This window comes from Trifolium pratense, linkage group LG4 (genome assembly GCF_020283565.1).
Source record: "Trifolium pratense cultivar HEN17-A07 linkage group LG4, ARS_RC_1.1, whole genome shotgun sequence".
Classification (NCBI taxonomy): domain Eukaryota; kingdom Viridiplantae; phylum Streptophyta; class Magnoliopsida; order Fabales; family Fabaceae; genus Trifolium; species Trifolium pratense.
The window spans coordinates 5,709,633-5,729,602 of NC_060062.1; the positions used below are offsets into that span (position 1 = coordinate 5,709,633).

General features: G+C 33.8%; 4 protein-coding genes and 1 long non-coding RNA gene across 8 annotated transcripts; 3 read left to right on the forward strand and 2 right to left on the reverse strand.

The window, feature by feature from the left end:
- Positions 1-989: 989 nt before the first annotated feature.
- On the forward strand, positions 990-6,231 carry LOC123921621 (heat shock 70 kDa protein 14-like). Of its 2 annotated transcripts, none has more exons than XM_045974247.1 (10): positions 990-1,235; positions 1,366-2,583; positions 3,315-3,542; positions 3,628-3,723; positions 3,840-4,070; positions 4,567-4,755; positions 4,862-5,008; positions 5,208-5,357; positions 5,444-5,574; positions 5,818-6,231. In XM_045974247.1, exons 2-10 carry the CDS (start codon positions 1,414-1,416, stop codon positions 6,032-6,034), a joined length of 2,559 nt encoding a protein of 852 aa, XP_045830203.1. In that variant the 5' UTR covers positions 990-1,235; positions 1,366-1,413; the 3' UTR covers positions 6,035-6,231. The 2 variants fall into 2 exon arrangements, with proteins under 2 accessions (XP_045830203.1, XP_045830202.1); XM_045974246.1 differs by having other exon boundaries at positions 1,059-1,235; positions 3,628-3,735.
- A 1,771-nt stretch (positions 6,232-8,002) lies between these two features.
- LOC123921622 (transcription repressor OFP14-like) lies at positions 8,003-9,149 on the reverse strand. The gene has a single exon (XM_045974248.1). The coding sequence runs from the start codon at positions 9,103-9,105 to the stop codon at positions 8,188-8,190; it is 918 nt and encodes a 305-aa protein (XP_045830204.1). The 5' UTR covers positions 9,106-9,149; the 3' UTR covers positions 8,003-8,187.
- Positions 9,150-11,062: 1,913 nt separating this feature from the next.
- Positions 11,063-12,834, forward strand: LOC123921623. The gene is made up of 2 exons (XM_045974249.1): positions 11,063-11,331; positions 12,242-12,834. Exons 1-2 carry the CDS (start codon positions 11,067-11,069, stop codon positions 12,832-12,834), a joined length of 858 nt encoding a protein of 285 aa, XP_045830205.1. The 5' UTR covers positions 11,063-11,066.
- Positions 12,835-14,448: 1,614 nt separating this feature from the next.
- LOC123921624 (elongation factor 1-alpha-like) lies at positions 14,449-17,074 on the forward strand. Of its 3 annotated transcripts, XM_045974251.1 has the most exons (4): positions 14,449-14,535; positions 15,344-15,837; positions 15,929-16,824; positions 16,858-17,074. In XM_045974251.1, exons 2-3 carry the CDS (start codon positions 15,376-15,378, stop codon positions 16,793-16,795), a joined length of 1,329 nt encoding a protein of 442 aa, XP_045830207.1. In that variant the 5' UTR covers positions 14,449-14,535; positions 15,344-15,375; the 3' UTR covers positions 16,796-16,824; positions 16,858-17,074. The 3 variants fall into 3 exon arrangements, with proteins under 3 accessions (XP_045830207.1, XP_045830206.1, XP_045830208.1); XM_045974250.1 differs by having other exon boundaries at positions 15,929-17,074; XM_045974252.1 differs by having other exon boundaries at positions 14,482-14,535; positions 15,749-15,837; positions 15,929-17,074.
- A 318-nt stretch (positions 17,075-17,392) lies between these two features.
- On the reverse strand, positions 17,393-18,279 carry LOC123921626. The gene is made up of 2 exons (XR_006814135.1): positions 17,980-18,279; positions 17,393-17,820 (listed from the first exon to the last, which is right to left on the reverse strand). It is a non-coding gene; the product is annotated as an uncharacterized LOC123921626 (long non-coding RNA).
- Between the last annotated feature and the right edge of the window lie 1,691 nt (positions 18,280-19,970).

Consider the following 19,970-nt stretch of genomic DNA (forward strand, 5'->3'; position numbering starts at 1 on the left):
ATTATATGAATCTCTCTTGCAAAAGTTTAATTTTTTTTAACAAGAGATAAATTAAATATTAATTTTTTTGTTTTTTTCACATAAAAATTTACAAATAATTCATCTTATGTTAACAAATTATAAATTTTTACCGGAGATGTTTTTAATTATAAACATGAATAAAAAAAATCATTCAAAAATGCTAAGTATACAATAGTTTGATTAAAAATAGGACCAAAAATTGTGATTAAACATGAACTAAAAACGAAATTCTACAAAACTATTGTGACTATTTACTTATTTAACCCTAAATTATAATAGATAAAAGTAAGTTTTAGTTAAAATAATAAGGTTAAAGCTAAAAGAAAAATAATAAACTATAAATTTTTTTTTAACGTAATAAGCTATAAACTTAAAAACTATTTTAATTAGCTTATGAAAAATAAACTATAAGTTAGTAAAATAAGTTATAAGCTCATAATAAAAACTATTATCAAATAGGGTCCATTTGGATTCAACTTATTTTTCTGGCTTATGAAAATAAGTTATGCAAATAAATAAAGTTTAATGTTAATTTATAAGTTTTCAATAACAAAAATTGTATTTACATAAAAAAAAATTGTATTATTATAACCTATTTCATCATAAATTAACTTAAAAATTTTATAATAATAAATAAAAATGTATTTATTTATATAAGTTAGAAAATAAGTCAATTTAACCAATCGTTTGTTGTTTCAGTAGTGATTAATGCTGAACTTGGTAGGAAGGATCACAGTTCGATCTATCGCAACTGCAATCGGAAGGGGCTGAAACAACTTGATGTCACATTCGAACCAAATTAAACTGGTCGTGAAAAAAAAAACAATCTAAACATAGTACCCTAGATCTTTTAGCTTATAATAAATAAATTATTTACTGCTTGAAAAATTTTAAAAGTTTTTTTTTTGACACAAAAAATTTTAAAAGTTTTTTTTTAATATTAATTTCTTCTTTAATTTTTTTTATTTACATATATTTAACAAAGCATGTCGGATAAACGGTTTAAATCTTTTTTTTTTCTTTGTTAAATCTAAGAAAATTAGACAAGATTGTTCTAGAAATATAATAGTAAGCTTAGATAAAGAAAGAGTTAAGATGGTTCTAGAAAAAAACACACTCTTTTAAACGTGGAGTTAGTTTGTTGAGATTCTTCTAAGAATCACAAAGTAGCCACACAAATCGCAAACCCTCTCTTTTGTCTCCAACGACGCCAGGTACCTAAAACCCTAATTCAGATCTGTTTTGTTCTTCGTTTATAATAATCAATCATCAATTTAAAATCATCTTCTTAGTATTTGTTATTAGTATTAATTTATTGTTATTGTCATGTTTTCTATTTTTCAGATTTTGTTTTTTTGAAGTTTTTGTTGAAGTTAAATTTAATTTAAGAAGATGAGCGTGGTAGGTTTTGATTTTGGTAATGAGAGTTGCATTGTTGCGGTTGCTAGACAGAGAGGTATTGATGTCGTGTTAAACGATGAATCCAAACGTGAAACTCCTGCTATTGTTTGTTTCGGTGAAAAGCAGCGTTTTATTGGTACTGCTGGTGCTGCTTCAACTATGATGAATCCTAAGAATTCAGTTTCACAGATTAAGAGACTTATTGGGAAGAAATTTTCTGATCCCGATTTGCAGAGTGATCTTAAGTCTTTACCTTTTAGTGTCAGTGAAGGACCTGATGGGTATCCTTTGATTCATGCTAGGTATTTAGGGGAAGTTAAGACGTTTACACCTACACAAGTGTTTGCGATGATGTTGTCGAATATGAAAGAGATAGCTACGAAAAATCTTAATGCTGCGGTTCATGATTGTTGCATTGCGATTCCGGTTTATTTTACTGATCTTCAGAGAAGGGCTGTTTTGGATGCTGCAACTATTGCTGGTTTGCACCCACTTCGGTTGCTTCATGAAACTACTGCGACTGCTTTGGCGTATGGGATTTATAAGACAGATCTGTCTGAAACTGATCCGCTGAATGTGGCCTTTGTGGATATTGGACATGCTAGTATGCAGGTGTGCATTGCTGGATTCAAAAAGGGGCAGCTGAAAGTGTTGGCTCATTCGTTCGATAGGTCTCTTGGTGGTAGGGATTTTGATGAGGTTTTGTTTCATCATTTTGCTGGGAAGTTTAAGGAGGAGTACAAAATCGATGTGCTTCAGAATGCTAGGGCATGTCTGAGGCTTAGGGCTTCTTGTGAGAAGATGAAGAAGATGCTCAGTGCAAATCCTGTGGTACCCATGAACATTGAGTGCTTGATGGATGAGACAGATGTGAAGGGTATCATGAAGCGTGAGGAGTTTGAGGAACTGAGTCTCCCTATTTTGGAGCGTGTCAAGGGACCTTTGGAGAAGGCACTTGCCGACGCAGGACTCTCAGTTGATGACATACATATGGTTGAGGTTGTTGGTTCGGGCTCTCGCGTACCAGCTATAAACAAAATTTTGACCGAGTTTTTCAAGAAGGAGCCTAGGCGGACAATGAACGCTAGTGAATGTGTTGCTAAAGGAGCTGCATTGCAATGCGCTATTCTTAGCCCAACATTTAAAGTGCGAGAATTTCAGGTAAAGTTTCTTCTGCATATGGTTTCAGGAGTTTGTTTGGTTATTGTCTCGTGTTCCTATTTCTACTCAATATAAAACTGTGCCATTTCCTTAGGAATGATAAGTTTTAGCATTTTCTATGATGTTTTAATCGCTTATCTCTGGTATATACCTCTATTTAGGCCTTTATAAATTTGCACCGTATCACATATATTATGGTTAGTTACATATAAGGTCAAAATTCTTTTAAAAAAAATGAAGATATAATATAAGTTCAAAATTAGTATATATTAATGTCTTCCTTTAGGCTACAAATTGTGGTGCTTCTCATTCGTTGGGGATCAAAGTGTGTGCTGTCGTGCGCCGGGTGGGAATCCCATTAAGCTCCAATAACACAAAATCTCGAGGATTAAAAATGTGTGCTAAGGACCTAACTTTTTGATCTTGTTTCATTTTTCAATGTGTGTAGTTCTTGTACTATATATGCTTTGTGATTTCGTATGGGTGATTTCTTGTTTTTCATTAATCTTGGTGCAACATTAGCTAGCCGTTTTCAATTATTGTCGTAACTGAGTATTATTAAACTATAAAACAACAAGTTGTTGAAGGTAGTGTTTAACAAGGTGAAATTATTAACATGGTGGTGTGAGTGTCTTTTGTTTGTGTGTGCGTGTTTTTACGTCCTTGCTTGCTGTGACTTGGTTCATATAATTATTTTCCACGGTGTTGATATTTTATTTCATGATTTGAAGGTCAATGAAAGCTTCCCTTTCTCAATTTCCCTTGCATGGAAAGGTTCCGGTCCAGATGCACAGGATACTGTACCCGATAATCAGCAGAGTTCCCTTGTTTTTCCCAAGGGTAATCCTATACCAAGTATCAAGGCACTGACATTCTACAGGTCCGGAACATTTACCATTGATGTACAGTATAGTGATGCGAGTGGGCAACAAACACCTTCAAGGATAAGCACATATACTGTAAGCTACTTGACAAGTCTCTTAGTTTCTTTACCAAGTATCGTTTACCTCTTGGAAGTCTGTTTACACATTTGATTGTATGCAGATTGGTCCTTTCGAAGTTAAACAAAGCGAAAAGGCAAAAGTTAAAGTGAAAGTTCGTTTGAATGTGCATGGAATTGTTTCTGTTGACCTGGCAACTGTAAGTTTTCTAGTGAGTAGTGACTGGTTAATTTTCTTGCCTACTAGTGCTTTGATGATTTTAAATCACTGAGCATAATTTCCTGTGAACTAACAACTTTTGCTTGTTTTGTTCAGCTCCTAGAAGAGGAAGAAGTTGAGGCTTCAGTTTCCAAAGAATCAGCAAGCGAACCTACTAAGATGGATGCTGATGAAGCTCCTGCTGATGCTGCTGCTGCACCTCCCAATGGCAATGACGCTGATGTTAATATGCAAGATGCAAAGGCTAATGCTGATACCCCTGGCGTTGAAAATGGCATCCCTGAGAATGGAGATAAGCCTGCACAAATGGATGTTGATGATACCAAGGTGAGTATTATTGAAAGGATATTTAAGTGTAGTCTCATTTCTCAATATCAAAATTCCCGTTTTTATGCAATTGTTGGATATTTTCCGGTAACTTATCTTGTCATGGTTTTGATGTGCCTTTCTGTCTGCATTTTTATTGATATTCACTTGAAAAGGGATCTGTTTACTATTTTTTGAATGGGCAGTAATTAGTTCTTCAGAAGATGATAGTGCCACAGTTTGTGTTTTGCTTAAACGAACTGAAAAGACAATTTTAAGAATAATTCCACAAGTATGACCTTGTTGTTCACGATTGCTGTGGTATTTCTCCACGTGTTTGCATCATACTGTTATTGATTTAACTAGAAAATGATTTCCTTATTTTTCTGCTTTGGATTAAATGCAATTCTCCTTTTTCTGTATTCAATCAGTTTTTGATAAGATGATAGTCGCACACTTTACCATAATCTACTATGAATTTGGAAAGTACTCACCAAAAACTATGTTGTTGATTTAGGTCCCAAAGAAAAAGGTTAAGAAAACAAATGTTCCTGTGGCTGAGTTAGTTTATGGAGCAATGTCACCTGCGGATGTCCAGAAAGCTTCGGAGAAGGAGTATGAAATGGCTTTGCAAGATCGTGTAATGGAAGAAACAAAGGACAAGAAAAATGCAGTAGAGGCTTATGTTTATGACATGAGAAACAAGGTTGGTGTTACCTTTTCTTCTTCTCTTAATCAAAGTCTAACATAACATACAAATGCCCGTCGTTCATAATTGCTGAAACTAATTTTCTCTTCTGCTATCATTTCAGCTTAATGACAAATACCATGAGTTTGTCATTGCTTCTGAGAGGGAAGGTCTTACTGCGAAACTTCAGGAGGTGGAAGATTGGCTATATGAGGACGGTGAAGATGAAACTAAAGGGGTATATATTGCAAAACTTGAAGAGCTCAAAAAGGTAAGATGTTTTGTATATAACACAGTCACTGCTCTTGTCCTATTTCTAATCGTAAAGCTTTAGGAAGAAAAAGGGGTCAGAAAATCCCTATTGCTTTTACCCTCTGCTTTTATGCACAAATATTTAGTGGCTGGTAACATTTTCATGTTAGTTTTAACCCATTGACAACCTTAACTGAGCATTATATATGCAATTACAGCAAGGTGACCCGATTGAAGAGCGTTACAAAGAATACACGGAGAGGGGTGCAATAATTGATCTGTTCAACAATGTTTTAGCTAGTTACAGAGAAGCTGCAATGTCAGCCGATCCCAAATTTGATCACATTGACATCAACGAAAAACAGAAGGTAATTGTTTGTCAATTTTTTCCTTTTTCCGTAAAATGTTGCAATTTATTCTGAAGTTGTGTTTATTTATTTTAACGTGTTTGTAGGTCTTAAATGAATGTGTTGAAGCTGAGAACTGGCTTAGGGAGAAGAAGCAGCAGCAAGACGCACTTCCAAAACATGCCAACCCTGTACTATTGGTAGCTGAAATAAGAAAGAAAGCTGAGGCCCTTGATAGGTATTTGTTTTAACTCTTGCTGACTTGCTGTGTGTAAATAGTATTCAGACTATTTAGGTTTTTTAAGAAGTCCCTTGCCGTGGCCTTTATGTATTCTTACGAACAAACCAGCTGAGTTGGGGAAAGATTAACCGTAACTTGTGATCATTAAAAAAACCCTCTTGTATTTTCTTATCATTGTTTATCATTTTTTCTCTTAATTGTTCATCTGTTTTTCCTGATCAAATTATATATTTTGAATAGGTTCTGCAAGCCAATTATGACAAAGCCAAGGCCGGCCAAGCCAGCTGCTCCACAAGCACCGCCAAGTCCAGCTTCTTCAGGTTCTGAGCAGCAGCAATCTCATGCAGATGAGAATGCCAGCACAAATGAAAATACCGGGGATGATGGTAATCAGGCTTCATCAGCATCCAGTGAACCTATGGAGACTGATAAACCAGACAATGCTGGTTCTGCATAATTTTTGTTCTTGATTTGGTCTCATTTTCTTTCCAAGACTAGTAGTGTCTGTCTACCACATGATTGTGTGGTTTGCCTTCCAAATGCGTGGTGGAAAGCGGGCAAATTTATTTATGCTCTTTAGGTTTATAGAATATATATTTGTGTACCATTTCTAGAAGTTTAATTATAATGGATGTTTCCCATTTTGCGTTTCAATGACTTTTTGTTTTGTTTGGTTTCATGTGACCATCCATGCGTTTCTATGAATTTTCTTGAGTTTGGAATTAAATTCAGTGATTTTTTCGATAAGCCAGGTAGGCATTGTGCAAGATTAGTACTATATAGCTGTGAGATATATAGTACTCCTCGGATTCGGCGTGTCGACACGACACCACACCACGACACCAATACTTATTACTATATCAAATTAAGTCATTTTGTAACATTATTATCTGCATCAATGCGTCTGTTGTTCACGCAGCATAGGCTGTGAGATAGTTTGTGCACTCTTTCATTACTCAGTTTTTTTTTGACACAACTTTCATTATTCAGTTAACACACTGTAGTATTATTTTTTATACTATAGTTATTTCTAGAAAAACTTTGTTGAAATATTTTAATACAAGATTTTTAGTGTTATATTTATTTAGTGCATAAAAGTTTTTACCAGTAAGCTTTATTTGGGAGTTAAGAGGAAAAGAAAAGGAGGGAATGAGTAAAATTTTGTTTGTTGAGTGTTTTCAAAACGTTTTCGTTCTTTTTCTTCTAAACTACCAAACCAATTCTTAGAGGAAAGGGGTGTCTTACATCTTGTAATATGCTGTTTATGAAGTAATATTATTTATTTTTTTTATTTTTATAATGAGCTAGGAATTGAACCTAGAATTTATAGCTACCGTACGATTAATCTGGAATCTGATTCTAAGTCAGCTATTGATCTCATCCTTGAAGTCTGAAGATGACAATAATTTTCACCCTCACGCAATTGTTCTTGGTCAGATTCGTATCCTCCGAACGCGTAATTGGTCTTTATCTTTCTCTCATACTCTTAGAGAAAGAAATGAATGTGCTGATTGGTTGGCTAAATATGGTGCTCAGTCAGATGTTAATATTAAGTTATGGACTTCTCCGCCTCCGCAAATAGCGCATGTGCTGGTTGCGGATGCAACGGGTGTCTTGAGTCAGCGTCCTCATTAGTTTGTGTTGTTGTCTTTTTATTTTCCCCTTTACAAAAAAAAAATAGCATACCATCCAAACCCCTCATCACTAGATCAAACCTAGTGACTTTGTTTATGAAGTAACTTTAACTAATATAGATTATTCACCTGCAATATGTGTTTGCATCCAATTTGTTAGCAACATAAAACTTCATCTCTAACATCGATCAATCTTTGAACAAAGAGGATGAAGCAATCAGTAAAGTGGTTTTGAAAGAGAAGGAAAATAAACAAAAAATTTATCTCTACTATGCAATCTTCCCAAACACAAACTCACTTGTATAACACTGCTTAGTCATAAAATAAGAAGCTATAAAATTACATGTTTTATAACTGAAAAAAATATTTGTACATGAGTTGAAACTAAAAATTCACTTGAGTTAGAGCATGCTCAAGGCTTTGAAATTGATAATATCGTTAGTACGTAATAAATAAATTTTACTTTTGTTGTAGGATAAGATTGTACTCACCAATATAACACCAATAAACTATCAACAATGTGATTTATTTTGTGAAATTTTAAAAATGAGTTTATAGAAGGAAAAAAGTGATGTTTCAAAGTCTAAAAAATGTGATTTATTTTACTTCCACTTATACCTAAATTTGTACCGCTATACATTGGTTTTGTACGTCATAAATGTTAACTATTCAAAGCATTTTTCGTTATGAGCACGAGTCTATTACTAGTAGAAGGGAAAAAATGATGTCTCAAAGTCTCACTATAATTAAAAAAAGTCAAAAAATTCATTTGAACTCAGGTTCTTACAAGACATGAACTATATATTAACGACCAGTGAAATTGTTAACATTTATTTTCTCCAGCATTAAAATAGAACATACATCATATATAATCATAATACGTGTTTGTTATTTTCAAAACACAAGACTAGGGTGAACAAGAAATCCAAAAGAAAGACATAACATAACTCAAACAAATCCCTTAAACTTTTATTGATTATCTTGAACCTGCAAATTCTAATGTTAATTCTTTAGTCTTCCTTACCTCCCTCCCAATCCTAACAGTCCGAACGCTCCGCGGCTTCGTCGGTTCAGTCTCTGAACTTTGTCTCATGAGACTGATCAAGTCACAATAAGCACTTAATATAAACTTATATGATTTCTTTTCATTCAAGTTCATATAACAAAACAAAAGCTCTTCCATAAAATCCCAATCCACACATTGATTGTTCCTCAATCTTGCTTCCACTGTTTCTTCCATGGATCTTCGAAAATCATCGTAAGGATTTGGCGAACTAGCCAACACAACAACACAATTATGAGGAATATTCACTTGATCATCTTTTGAAGATGAATTATTATTATTATTGAATTTTTTTGGGGTTGATGAGTTTGAGCATGATCCCATTTCTTCAAATGTGTTTGTTGTAGTTGTTGATGTTGTGTTCGACATGGACCCCGAGAAGCCACGTGTCAAAAAGAATCTATTAGATCCACGAAGATCCAACGGTCTTTCCTCAGATGGATCGAAAAATATGGGACCCAATTTTGGATATTTTTCTTCTCGAGTTTTTTCTTCTTCTTCCGCTTCATCTTCATCTTCTCCATCTTCATCTAATGAGACGGCCCGTTTAGTGTCGTGATTACAATCAGTTTTTTCGTCATCTTCAAGGAATAAAGATTTAAAATTCTCAAAGAGAAAACGGTCAATGTCGGATAGTGTAGCTTCATCGTAATTCTTCTTGTTGTTGTTGTCATTGTTTTTGTCGTCCAACGAGAAAGAAAGAGTTCTAGAATGTTTGCAAGCATTGATATCAATCCATTTCTTAGAGGATAAGCCGAATTTTTGTGACCTAGGATGAGTTTTGATTCTGTAGAAAATTTTTTGAAGGGATTTTCGAATGTTCTTTGGCATGTTGGATTTTTTTAGGCTAATGAGGTTAATTTGATGAATGAATGAAAATTATTTCAAGTATATGAGATTGAGGAGTGAGGGGTGTGGGTTTATAGGCATAATAATAAAATTGTTTGGTAAAAAATATTTCATGTATGTGTCACATTCCTTAAATGCATATAGGATAGGATTGGAGAAAAAAATGAACTTGGATGAAACTCATGCTTCTTGCAAAATCTCACAAAATCTCAGTCAAAGCTAGATTTTGATTCTTTCTTATTCTTTGTCAAAATGAAAAAGGTATACTTTGATTAAATTAATATTGGCTATTTTTTTTTTGGTCAAGTGCTATTTTTGTTTTTAATTACTCCTTAATCTTTTACCAAATGAAACGAATATGTGGAATAAATGAGATATTTTGTCTCAATGAGTTCAATGCTTAGCAAATAAAGGGTAGAAAGAAACAGTAATATATATTTTTTAATCAATAAATTAATATCTTGGTCAAAAAAATTAATAAAAGAATATTTGTTTATTATTTTATGGAGTAAATATTAAATAACATGATGAGTTTCCGATGTGCCATTTAAATGTTGTTACTCTATAACTCATTGGAAACGTTTATTGAAGAAAAAAAACTTATGGGTAAACATTGACTGTTGGTGAAATTTATTACTAGTAATAACGTTGATATGAATTTTTGTGTTTTGACAAATGTTACTAACATTTCTGTCCAAAAAAAAAATGAAGATAATAAATGTTACTAATTTTGCTGTCAGCGTTGACGATGTTTAAGAAAACAAATATAGTAATATGATATTGAATTTTGTGCAGTCAACACCTTGAAAGTCTAAAAAGTATTATTTTCAATTTAAAAATTTTCTTTTTTGGTTTCCTTAACCGGTGCTCCCGGGCACTGGTTAGCATAACCCAAAGAAAAATACTATACCGCTAATTGATTCAATGGTTATTGACACTTGACTTGATAGGGATGACCATAGTTCGATCCCCCCACAGTTGTGATCGGGAGAGAGCTAAAACTACTTAATATCAAATTTGACTTTCGAACCAGAATAAACGGTCTAGTAGACCGAATACTTGTGGTGAAAAAAAATATAAAAAAAGTAATTCTATAATAATTTAGAAAATTACTCTTAAAATAATGCATTCAACTTTCTTAAAGTCAAAATTTTGTTGTTTCTTATTACAAAACTTTTATTTTTAAGTTATTTAACATGTGTCCTTAGGACAAGTATTAGCAAGACCGTTTTTATGATATAATTTTTATTGGCTTTGATGACTCATCATTATAGGGTGTTTGAATTTGACTTATTTTTAAGCTTATGAAAATAACTTATGCAAATAATAAATAAATTTTCCTTAACAAAAATTGTATCTTTATAAGCTGTTTTATCATAAACTATACCTTGAAAAACTTACAATAATACATAAAAATTTATTTATTTGTATTAGCTATTTCACATAAGTTAAAAAATAAGTCAATTTAAATAGACTCCAAATTAAAAACCAAAATGCTTTATTTTCCTATTTTACTTTCCTTTGTTGTTGATAGTAGGAAATACAAAACTTGGATTAAATTCTTTACTTTCACTTTCTTTAATTTAAAGGTACCTTAAATTTAACTCAACTATTAATGTCGATATTATTAGACCGTACATTTTTATCTGAATTCGAACTCAAAATCTAACGATTATGTGTAAATTATATGTGATGTTTGCCACTTCAAATTATTTTTTCTTAAATCTAGTAATGACATGTAACAATTATGTAATAAGTAATAAGATGTGGCCATTAAAATGAGCAAGGAACATGTCAAATGGCGATGTTTGCGGGTCTAATACTAAAACATTCTTGTCACCGAAATACCAGAAAACAAACAAACAAACAAACAAACGAAGAACAAAGAAACACAATTTCATTTCAGAAAAAAAGAACAAAGAAAGTTGCAAAAGAAGAGAACAATGGCGAGCAACAACATTGGAGAAGAAAGAAGAAGACGAATAACAGAGAGAGGTTCCGATCGAATGGCATTAATAACCGGTCGTATCAGTGCACTTCCACCTGCAGCTCCTTCCTCATCTCCAACATATCCTCGTCATGGACAATCCATGTCTGTTTCTGCATTTGATTCTCATTTTGATAAAGAAATTTCTAATCCTCGCCATACACGACCTCATTCTGTAGCTTCCTCTGCTTTTGTCTCTGATTTTGATCAAGACAATGCTGGTTTGTATCTTGGTTCCTTATATGTATAGAATTGTTGGTCGATAAGATATATTAGAATTTGTGTTCATGCATCAGTAAGTCTTAGTTCAACTGACAAATGCAGATATTGTTAGACCGAATATCTGTAGTATCCCTAGTTTGAAGTCAATATATCTCATTTGTATGTGTGAGTTTCATGTCATATTTACCGTTCCGTCTACTAACCAAAATCAAGGTAACAACGACATTTTAGCTTAAAGATATGTATGATGCCCAACATATTTATGTGTTGGACAATGGTCGACAATATAATTCCATTCAATCAATTCTATTTTCTCAAATTATTATTTGATATCTAGTTGCCTGTGTTTGTGTTGTGTCTAATGTCTATTTGTTTGTCTGTGTGTGTGTTCTGTGTGTATGTGTTGATACTTCTTGAATAAAGGTTGAACAAAGTTTTAAGTTGCGATTGATGTGGTCGTGTGTAATAATTAATGTGGGCCCAAAAGAATAGAATAAGCCCAAGTTGCATTAGATAATTTTTAGGTTATGAGTCCTGCTTTTTAGAAGGTTCTAATAGGGTACCAATGCTATAAATAAAGTCATCATGAAATGTTATGTTCAAGCAAAACAAAATGAGAAATTAGTCTTTAATTTTTATCTTTTCTTAGGAGATTTCTCTACTCTCGAAATAGAGTAAATTAATGAACAACTAAAAAGTAAAAAAGACAAATATATATATGATCCGCTTAGCGAGTATCTTTTTGACACTGCCTTTTTTACAATGACTTGATCAATTTTGACATTTTTAAGAGTAAAAACATGCAATGATTGAATTTAACTACAATGTTGCTTATTTATATTTACTTGTCCTATGTTGTGTTTTCAGGAAATAATGCTGAAGACAACAAACCAGAAAATAATGCTGAAGACAACAAACATGAGGCCTCTACTGCTTCAAGACTTAAACATCAAGGAGGTTTTAAGTATTCACATTTTGAACCCAAAAGTGAAGATGAACCTATACTAGAAGATTCTAAGACTAAAGAAACAATTTCATCATCAGAAGCTAAACAATCAGAAGCTAAACAAACAGAATCACTTAACACAGAACAAGCAAAGAAACCTCGTAATTGGCGCCGGCATACATTTTTCTCATCGAGAGAACTAAATTTTTGCATTTTAGCTTCTGAGAACACGCGCGCACTAAGTTCACTGATAATAGCATTGGCGGTTGTTTTCTCTTACGCAATCTTCTCAAAGTGTATTTTTGCTTCAAGGCCTCTTTATATTGTCTTGATAACCGATGTCACGATTGTGGTTGCTCGCATATACCGTGAAAAGGCTCGAGTTTTGGAAGAAAGTCAAGGAGCCTTGGTTGAGGCTGGTGAAGATGGACGCAATTGGGGTGATGCAGTGAAACTTTTGGAGAGAGGTTTGGTTTTGTACCAAGCTATTAGAGGTGTTTTTATTGATTGTAGTATTTATTTGGTTCTTGTTGTATGCTTCATTTCCTTTATGTAGGTTTAGTTGTTTGGTGCAACCTGAATATCCTTCGCGAGTAACTGTAGAGATTAATCTTTCAAGTCATGTAAGATCGCAATAGATGACAAAACTCGCACTCAAGAGTATTAACGTTGATGCATTCCCTGAACTAAATTCGAACTCCAGATTTTTGGTTAAATTAGAAGAGACCCGATCTGTCTCATCCAAACACTCTTAGGTGTAGCTTTAATTGTTTGAGTATTGCAATGTCTTTTATTTCCCTTAGTAAGGTTATGCTACCAAATAATTTTTTTGTTGTAAATTCTAATTTGTTTTTTAATTCTTGAGGACTACTGTTAATTTAATTTAAATTTCAGATTTCACTTAGGCATTCATATGTTCCTATATAATATAAGTCTATACCTTATGTATATGATAGATTTTGGGTAACTACACCTACAATCTCATAATTTCTGATGGAAAAACCTGTAAATTAACAACATTTTTACCTTTACAACCTTATTGATGAATAACATGTCGATATACATATTGATCCGAGGTGGACTAAGAGTGGTGGCCGGAGGTGATGAATCATGTTAGAGTTTCTCGACAAAGGCGTTGTATCCGTAAACACTCCAATATTCAAGTCAATTTTTAGTAAAGTGGACAAGAGGTTTAACGAAATAGAATATTCAAACACCTTTTTGGAACACACAAAGGGGAGTTGAAGGAACTAACATGTGTTTAAAGGATGCAACCGCACATTCAAACATAGGCTTACTATCCATTAGATGTAAAATAAAGATTTTAATCGCATAGAAAATTATGAGGTGCAACCTTTTCAAAACTTTCTAAAACTTAATCCCCACTCTTTTCCACCTAGATCACATGCACACGAGGTTTCAAGACCCATAAGAAATGCAAATAGAGGATCAAAGAGTAACATATTTATGCCTATTGTTGATTTTTGGAGTGTTGTAGTGACATAAAATGACTATATAGAGAATACAATAGTAAAAACCTCATGTAATGTGAGGAGTTTTTAATTTTTATTTTTGTCCTTTTCTTAATTGAATCACTAATTTTTATTATATTTTTTTAAAAAATTCAAATATTGAAAAACTTTATTGTTTTGTCATATCAATCGTAGACTTTGTCTTAGACATTATGCTGTTTTATGTTATTAACTCGGATGTTATGAGCATGTTTGCAGATTCATTCTTGTTAGTTTTTAGCGAAATTGAATTTGTAATGATTTCGATTGATGTATTCCTATGAATTTGAATGAATGAATATCTAAAAAAAAAAACTTTATTGTAGAAATTAAATTAAAAATTATATATATATTTTAAAATAATTTAGTGACTAAATTTTTTAAGACGAGTCAATGGAAAATTTCAAATTTGAATTCTAATTTATTGTAATGTTCCTACCAATTGAAGTATATTTGGAATTCCAACCCTTATTTTATTATGGGATATTTTTTATTTTTGACTATAATTTTATGGGATTTTATTATGTGATTTTGTTTTTGGAAAGATTTTATTATTCTGTGATTTAAATTCTTAAAATATGTTTTACCATTTAATTATTTTTTGGCACAAAAAAAAAAGATTTGAATCCATAATTCAGCACTATTCCATCACCTTATATATAAACCCTCTCACCCTTCATTATTTCGAAACCCTACCTACTCTCATTCATTCTCTTCCTAACGCAGCTTTCTCCTTCTTCAACAAGGTAACCCTTTTTTTGTTTCTTATCATATCACTGATTCATAGCTTTATTCGTCTTTTTTACTTCCCAATATGAAATCATTCATCTTTTCACCTAAGGTTTTGTACTATTTTCATATATGATCATAAAGTTGCTCTTTTTTTAACATAACAGACATCAACATGCGATTATATGATAAACTTGTTCTTTCTAGTAATATACTTTGTTCCTGTTTCAATTCATCATTGTGAACTTATATACCTACATCAGAAGTTTTGTGAGACTGTTTGGGTGAACTTATGAAACTAGTTTATGACAATTTTTATGATAAGTGCTTGTGCTATAAACTGCAGATAAGTTGTTTATCCAAACAGGCCCTTTGTGTTTGTTTTCGTATCATACTGTGTTTACTTGATCTGCTGAGTGTCTTTACCTCTTGATATTGAATTATTGACTTGGGTTGTGCATTTTTTCATTTGTAGTTTTTTTTAGGGTTTTGTATTTTCATACTAGATGCTTATATACATAGACATGAGCATTTGATTATATGATAGTTTAGTTTACATCTGGGATTACATGAAATAAATAATTATATGTTGTTTTGTTTTTGTTTTCAATTTGTTATTTATGCACGTGCATGTTAAATCACAAATCTGAATCAAGATAGTGTGATAATCGTTTTTTGTCTATGAATTGGTAGTTTATAAAGACGGTTTTGTATTTCCATACTAGACTAGATGCATACATATGAGATGAATCGTTTTTTTATAGTTGTAATTTAAGTGTTTTTTGGGATGGTACTTATGTTTGTTTTCTTTTGTTGATTTGGTAGATCTTTTTGTGGTTTTAAGCTTTTAAGGACAAATGGGTAAGGAAAAGGTTCACATTAACATTGTTGTCATTGGCCATGTCGACTCTGGGAAGTCAACTACCACTGGTCACTTGATCTACAAGCTTGGAGGTATTGACAAGCGTGTGATTGAGAGGTTTGAGAAAGAAGCTGCTGAGATGAACAAGCGTTCATTCAAGTATGCTTGGGTGCTTGACAAGCTCAAGGCTGAACGCGAAAGAGGTATCACAATTGACATTGCTCTCTGGAAGTTTGAGACAACTAAGTACTACTGCACTGTCATCGATGCCCCCGGACACAGGGATTTCATTAAGAACATGATTACCGGGACTTCCCAAGCTGATTGTGCTGTTCTGATCATTGATTCCACTACTGGTGGTTTTGAAGCCGGTATTTCTAAGGATGGTCAGACCCGTGAACATGCTCTCCTTGCTTTCACACTTGGTGTCAAGCAAATGATCTGCTGCTGCAACAAGGTATTTGCAATTTTCAGCTCCTTTTGAAGGTGCATTTGATTATATTTTATAATTAAGTTTTACAAGTACTAATTTTTTGTTATTTGAACAGATGGATGCCACTACACCCAAGTACTCCAAGGGTAGGTATGATGAAATTGTGAAGGAAGTTTCATCCTATTTGAAGAAGGTTGGCTATAACCCAGATAAAATCCCATTTGTTCCCATCTCTGGTTTTGAGGGAGATAACATGATCGAGCGCTCCACCAATCTTGACTGGTACAAGGGTCCAACCCTTCTTGAGGCCCTTGACCAAATCAATGAGCCTAAGAGGCCATCAGACAAGCCTCTCCGATTGCCACTTCAGGATGTCTACAAGATTGGAGGAATTGGAACTGTTCCTGTGGGACGGGTTGAGACCGGTGTCTTGAAACCTGCAATGGTGGTGACATTTGCCCCTAGTGGACTGACAACTGAAGTCAAGTCCGTGGAGATGCATCATGAAGCTCTCACTGAGGCCCTTCCTGGTGACAATGTGGGATTTAATGTTAAGAATGTTGCTGTTAAGGATCTCAAGCGTGGTTATGTTGCCTCAAACTCCAAGGATGATCCAGCCAAGGAGGCCGCTAACTTCACATCTCAAGTGATAATCATGAATCACCCTGGCCAGATTGGAAATGGCTATGCTCCTGTTCTTGACTGCCACACTTCCCACATTGCTGTCAAGTTTGCTGAGCTTGTTACCAAGATTGACAGGCGTTCTGGTAAGGAGATTGAGAAACTGCCCAAATTCTTGAAGAATGGTGATGCTGGTATTATTAAGATGGTTCCCACCAAGCCCATGGTGGTTGAGACTTTCTCTGAATATCCTCCACTCGGCCGTTTTGCTGTCAGAGACATGCGTCAAACTGTGGCTGTTGGAGTCATCAAGGCTGTGGAGAAGAAGGAACCCAGCGGAATACCTAAGAAGAAGAAATGAACCATGCAGGATAGGGAAGTCTGTTGTCGTTATTACTATAAATGGTTCCCGGTTTCTAGTATTTCTATTTCTTGTCTAGTTAACTTGTTTTTTGGATTAAGTGTGAAGTCTGCCCCATCATGTCAAAACTGGGTTCTAGATCGACGGTGGCATGGCTATTTCTGTTTTGTGTTTATGCTTTAATTAATGTGCCCTGTGGAACACTTGGATTTTGCAATCAGCAAGTTTTGGGACCTGCTGATTTCGTTTATGAATATCAACTCTATATTTGTGTGTTTATTCCTTGATGTGAATGTGTTTGCATGTTTTACGCAATATCAGGATCTTTCTTTAATCTCATTATTGTAGATCTTAAAAGTATGTTTACTGTGCTAATTCGTGTAGCACTTGTTGAATGCTTCAATCACTCGTTAGTTATTCTTGTTCTCTAGATTTTACATTTCCTAAGCAGGAACCCCAAATTTACATCACTTATGTTTTCCAAATGCCAATGTTATATTACAGGACAGGATATTGAAAAGGGTACCAGTCTGGTTTTCCGATGTCTGTCGGATTTCATGTTAGTATATTAAGAAATAGTAGTAACCAAAAAATAAATTTAGGATTTCAATTAAAAATTAACTCCACTAAAAAATATGATTATTCATATATGTTAACTAATCCCCAGAGATAGAAGCTTTTAGTTCAATAGAAGCTGGGGGAGACTAATTCCTTAATTTTTTGTGCTTCAAAATCTTACTTTGCTATTTTTTGTAATTAAAAGAGAAGGAATGCCGACAGATATCGGCGGTACCATGTCTCTTTTGCACTCAAAAACACCCAGCTGCATAATATGCAAAAAACAGTAGTGCAAAACTGTAAGCAAGATGCATAAGAAGACCACTATGAATTTAACAAGCACATGGAACCAACAGGGAAAACCTGCGCGCACACACTTAATCAATCCTGTTGCCAAAAGCTTGAATATGTTGGAGCCAATATTTATAGTGCCAGCCAACACCTGATACACAGCAGCATCACAGCTCCTGAAACAAGCAAAACAACAGCAAATCAGGAACCATGATACAGACGCGCGCAAACCTGATACAATTACAAACCCATTGGAAACAAAAACATGCCACAGATAAAACTGCAGGCAAAACACCAGCAGACGAGAAAAAGGACGGAGGCCAAAATCACCATACCAAAGACCTACTATGTGCTAACTCCTCCAAAAACAAGCTAGCTTTCTCCACCGATGCAGACTAATTGATTCACTAGCCACTGGTTTATTGAATTAGTAAAACCACCTGATTTAGTTTTAAGATTTTTCCACGATCAATTTTATACTCCTCAACAACCTTCTCCCAGTCAAAATCTTCTAAGAAAATTACTAACAAAAGAGACATATGAAGGACATGTTTGTAATTTTAATACATTTAGACTATTATAAAACGCCTCACTTTTTTCAAAAAATAAAAAGAGTGGAGGCAGTTCTTGTATAACACTGGAGGCAAGTTTATGCTACCAAATAGGTTTTTTTTTTTTTTTTTTTTTTTTTTTTTTTTTTTTTTTTCTTTCATAAATTCTTATTTATTTGTTTTGAGTAAAGTGGGGAACGGACCGGAGGGAACCGCAGCATGGGGGATGTCCGCGTCTCGTCGCAAGCCTCATTTTGAGTTTTTGGTTTAAGGGCGGATTTATCTGATCAAGGGCCGGTCAAGAGGCTTATCGGAATAAAATGTTTACCTTTCTTCTAATGTAGAGGTCCTTTTACAGTAAAGGTTTAAAGAGAAGTGGGTGAAAAATTCATTGAGGAATTCAGGTCTTGATCAGCCGATCATGCGGCTATCAATTTACACTTGAGTATGGTGGTGGTGCAACATTAATTCTCGCGTGCACCCTCACAATACAGTCCATTATGAATTGGGCTTTGGCCCAATTTAAAACATATTAACATTATGGACTGATATATACGTCGGAAACGTTAAAATGACCGATCAAAAAACTTGAATGGTGATCTTAACATTAATAAAATGACGTGTTTTTTAATCTCTCATATTAGGAATTAAAAAGTACTAATAGGGAGAGAGGGACTATTATTACCATAGCTTAATATTAGCTTCTATGATAGTATATGCATAAGTTTAGGTTTCTATAGAAGTGGTACCAATGTACCACCAATCCAAAATTATACATATGAAGCAATAAGGACATTGGCAGAGGATGGGGCCTTAGTCCTTAGAGTATCCTTCCATATGGTCATTAATAATTTGTTTATTTCTGGTAGATATGTTCCTATCTATGACCCTATGCTATAACTTTTCTGTTGTTTTTATTTGTGCAGCATTTATTTGAGCAACTATAGTTTGGGGGTTAGTTCTAGCAAATGATTCCAACGCCCTACCGATCGAAGTTGCGGGGGATCGAACTTCATACCAAGTCCAAGGTCAATCACCACTGAACCAACTATTGTTCAGTTGCGTAAAATTTTCTTTTGCAACTTTTGAAGGTAATAATTTATGAGTATCAGTGTGTTACTTACAGGCACAGTAGACATATAGGACAGACAACTAAGTTTTGATCTTTATGAAAGCCTGACTTGATTCTTTGTTGCATAGTACTCTTGAATTAATGATAGAGGGTGGACACAAGTTATGTTTGTCTCTAATTTGGAAACCCTTATTTACCTAACTGACAGGTGAACTGTCTACATTTATAGTTAGGAAGGAACAACTTAATCCACGGTTTTGGATTTCATACTGTAATATTAAAGATCACGACCGTACAATCTCAAATCAATGGTTGAGATCGTTTAATAAGAAATTACTAACTGTTTGATCTTAAATGCGTGATAAATTTACTATAGGAAATCTAGGTCCGTAGTCCACCAAGAGTGTTTGTATCAGATGATACAAGTTTTTGTTTTACCTGACTCGAGAGATTAGTCTTTGCAATTGCATACAATGATATTCAGTTTATACCAAAAGAGAAGGCTTGATCGAAAAAATATAAGAATATTGTTATGTGGTCATGTTCGGCTCGAGATATTAGTCTATGCAAGAATACATGTTTTATACTAATTTGGATTGCATGGAGTCACATATATCACACATTGATGCAATCAAAACATCGACGACTATTAGATATTTAGATCGAGATTAAACAGTCCAAATTTCAAGTTTGTATTTCAGAT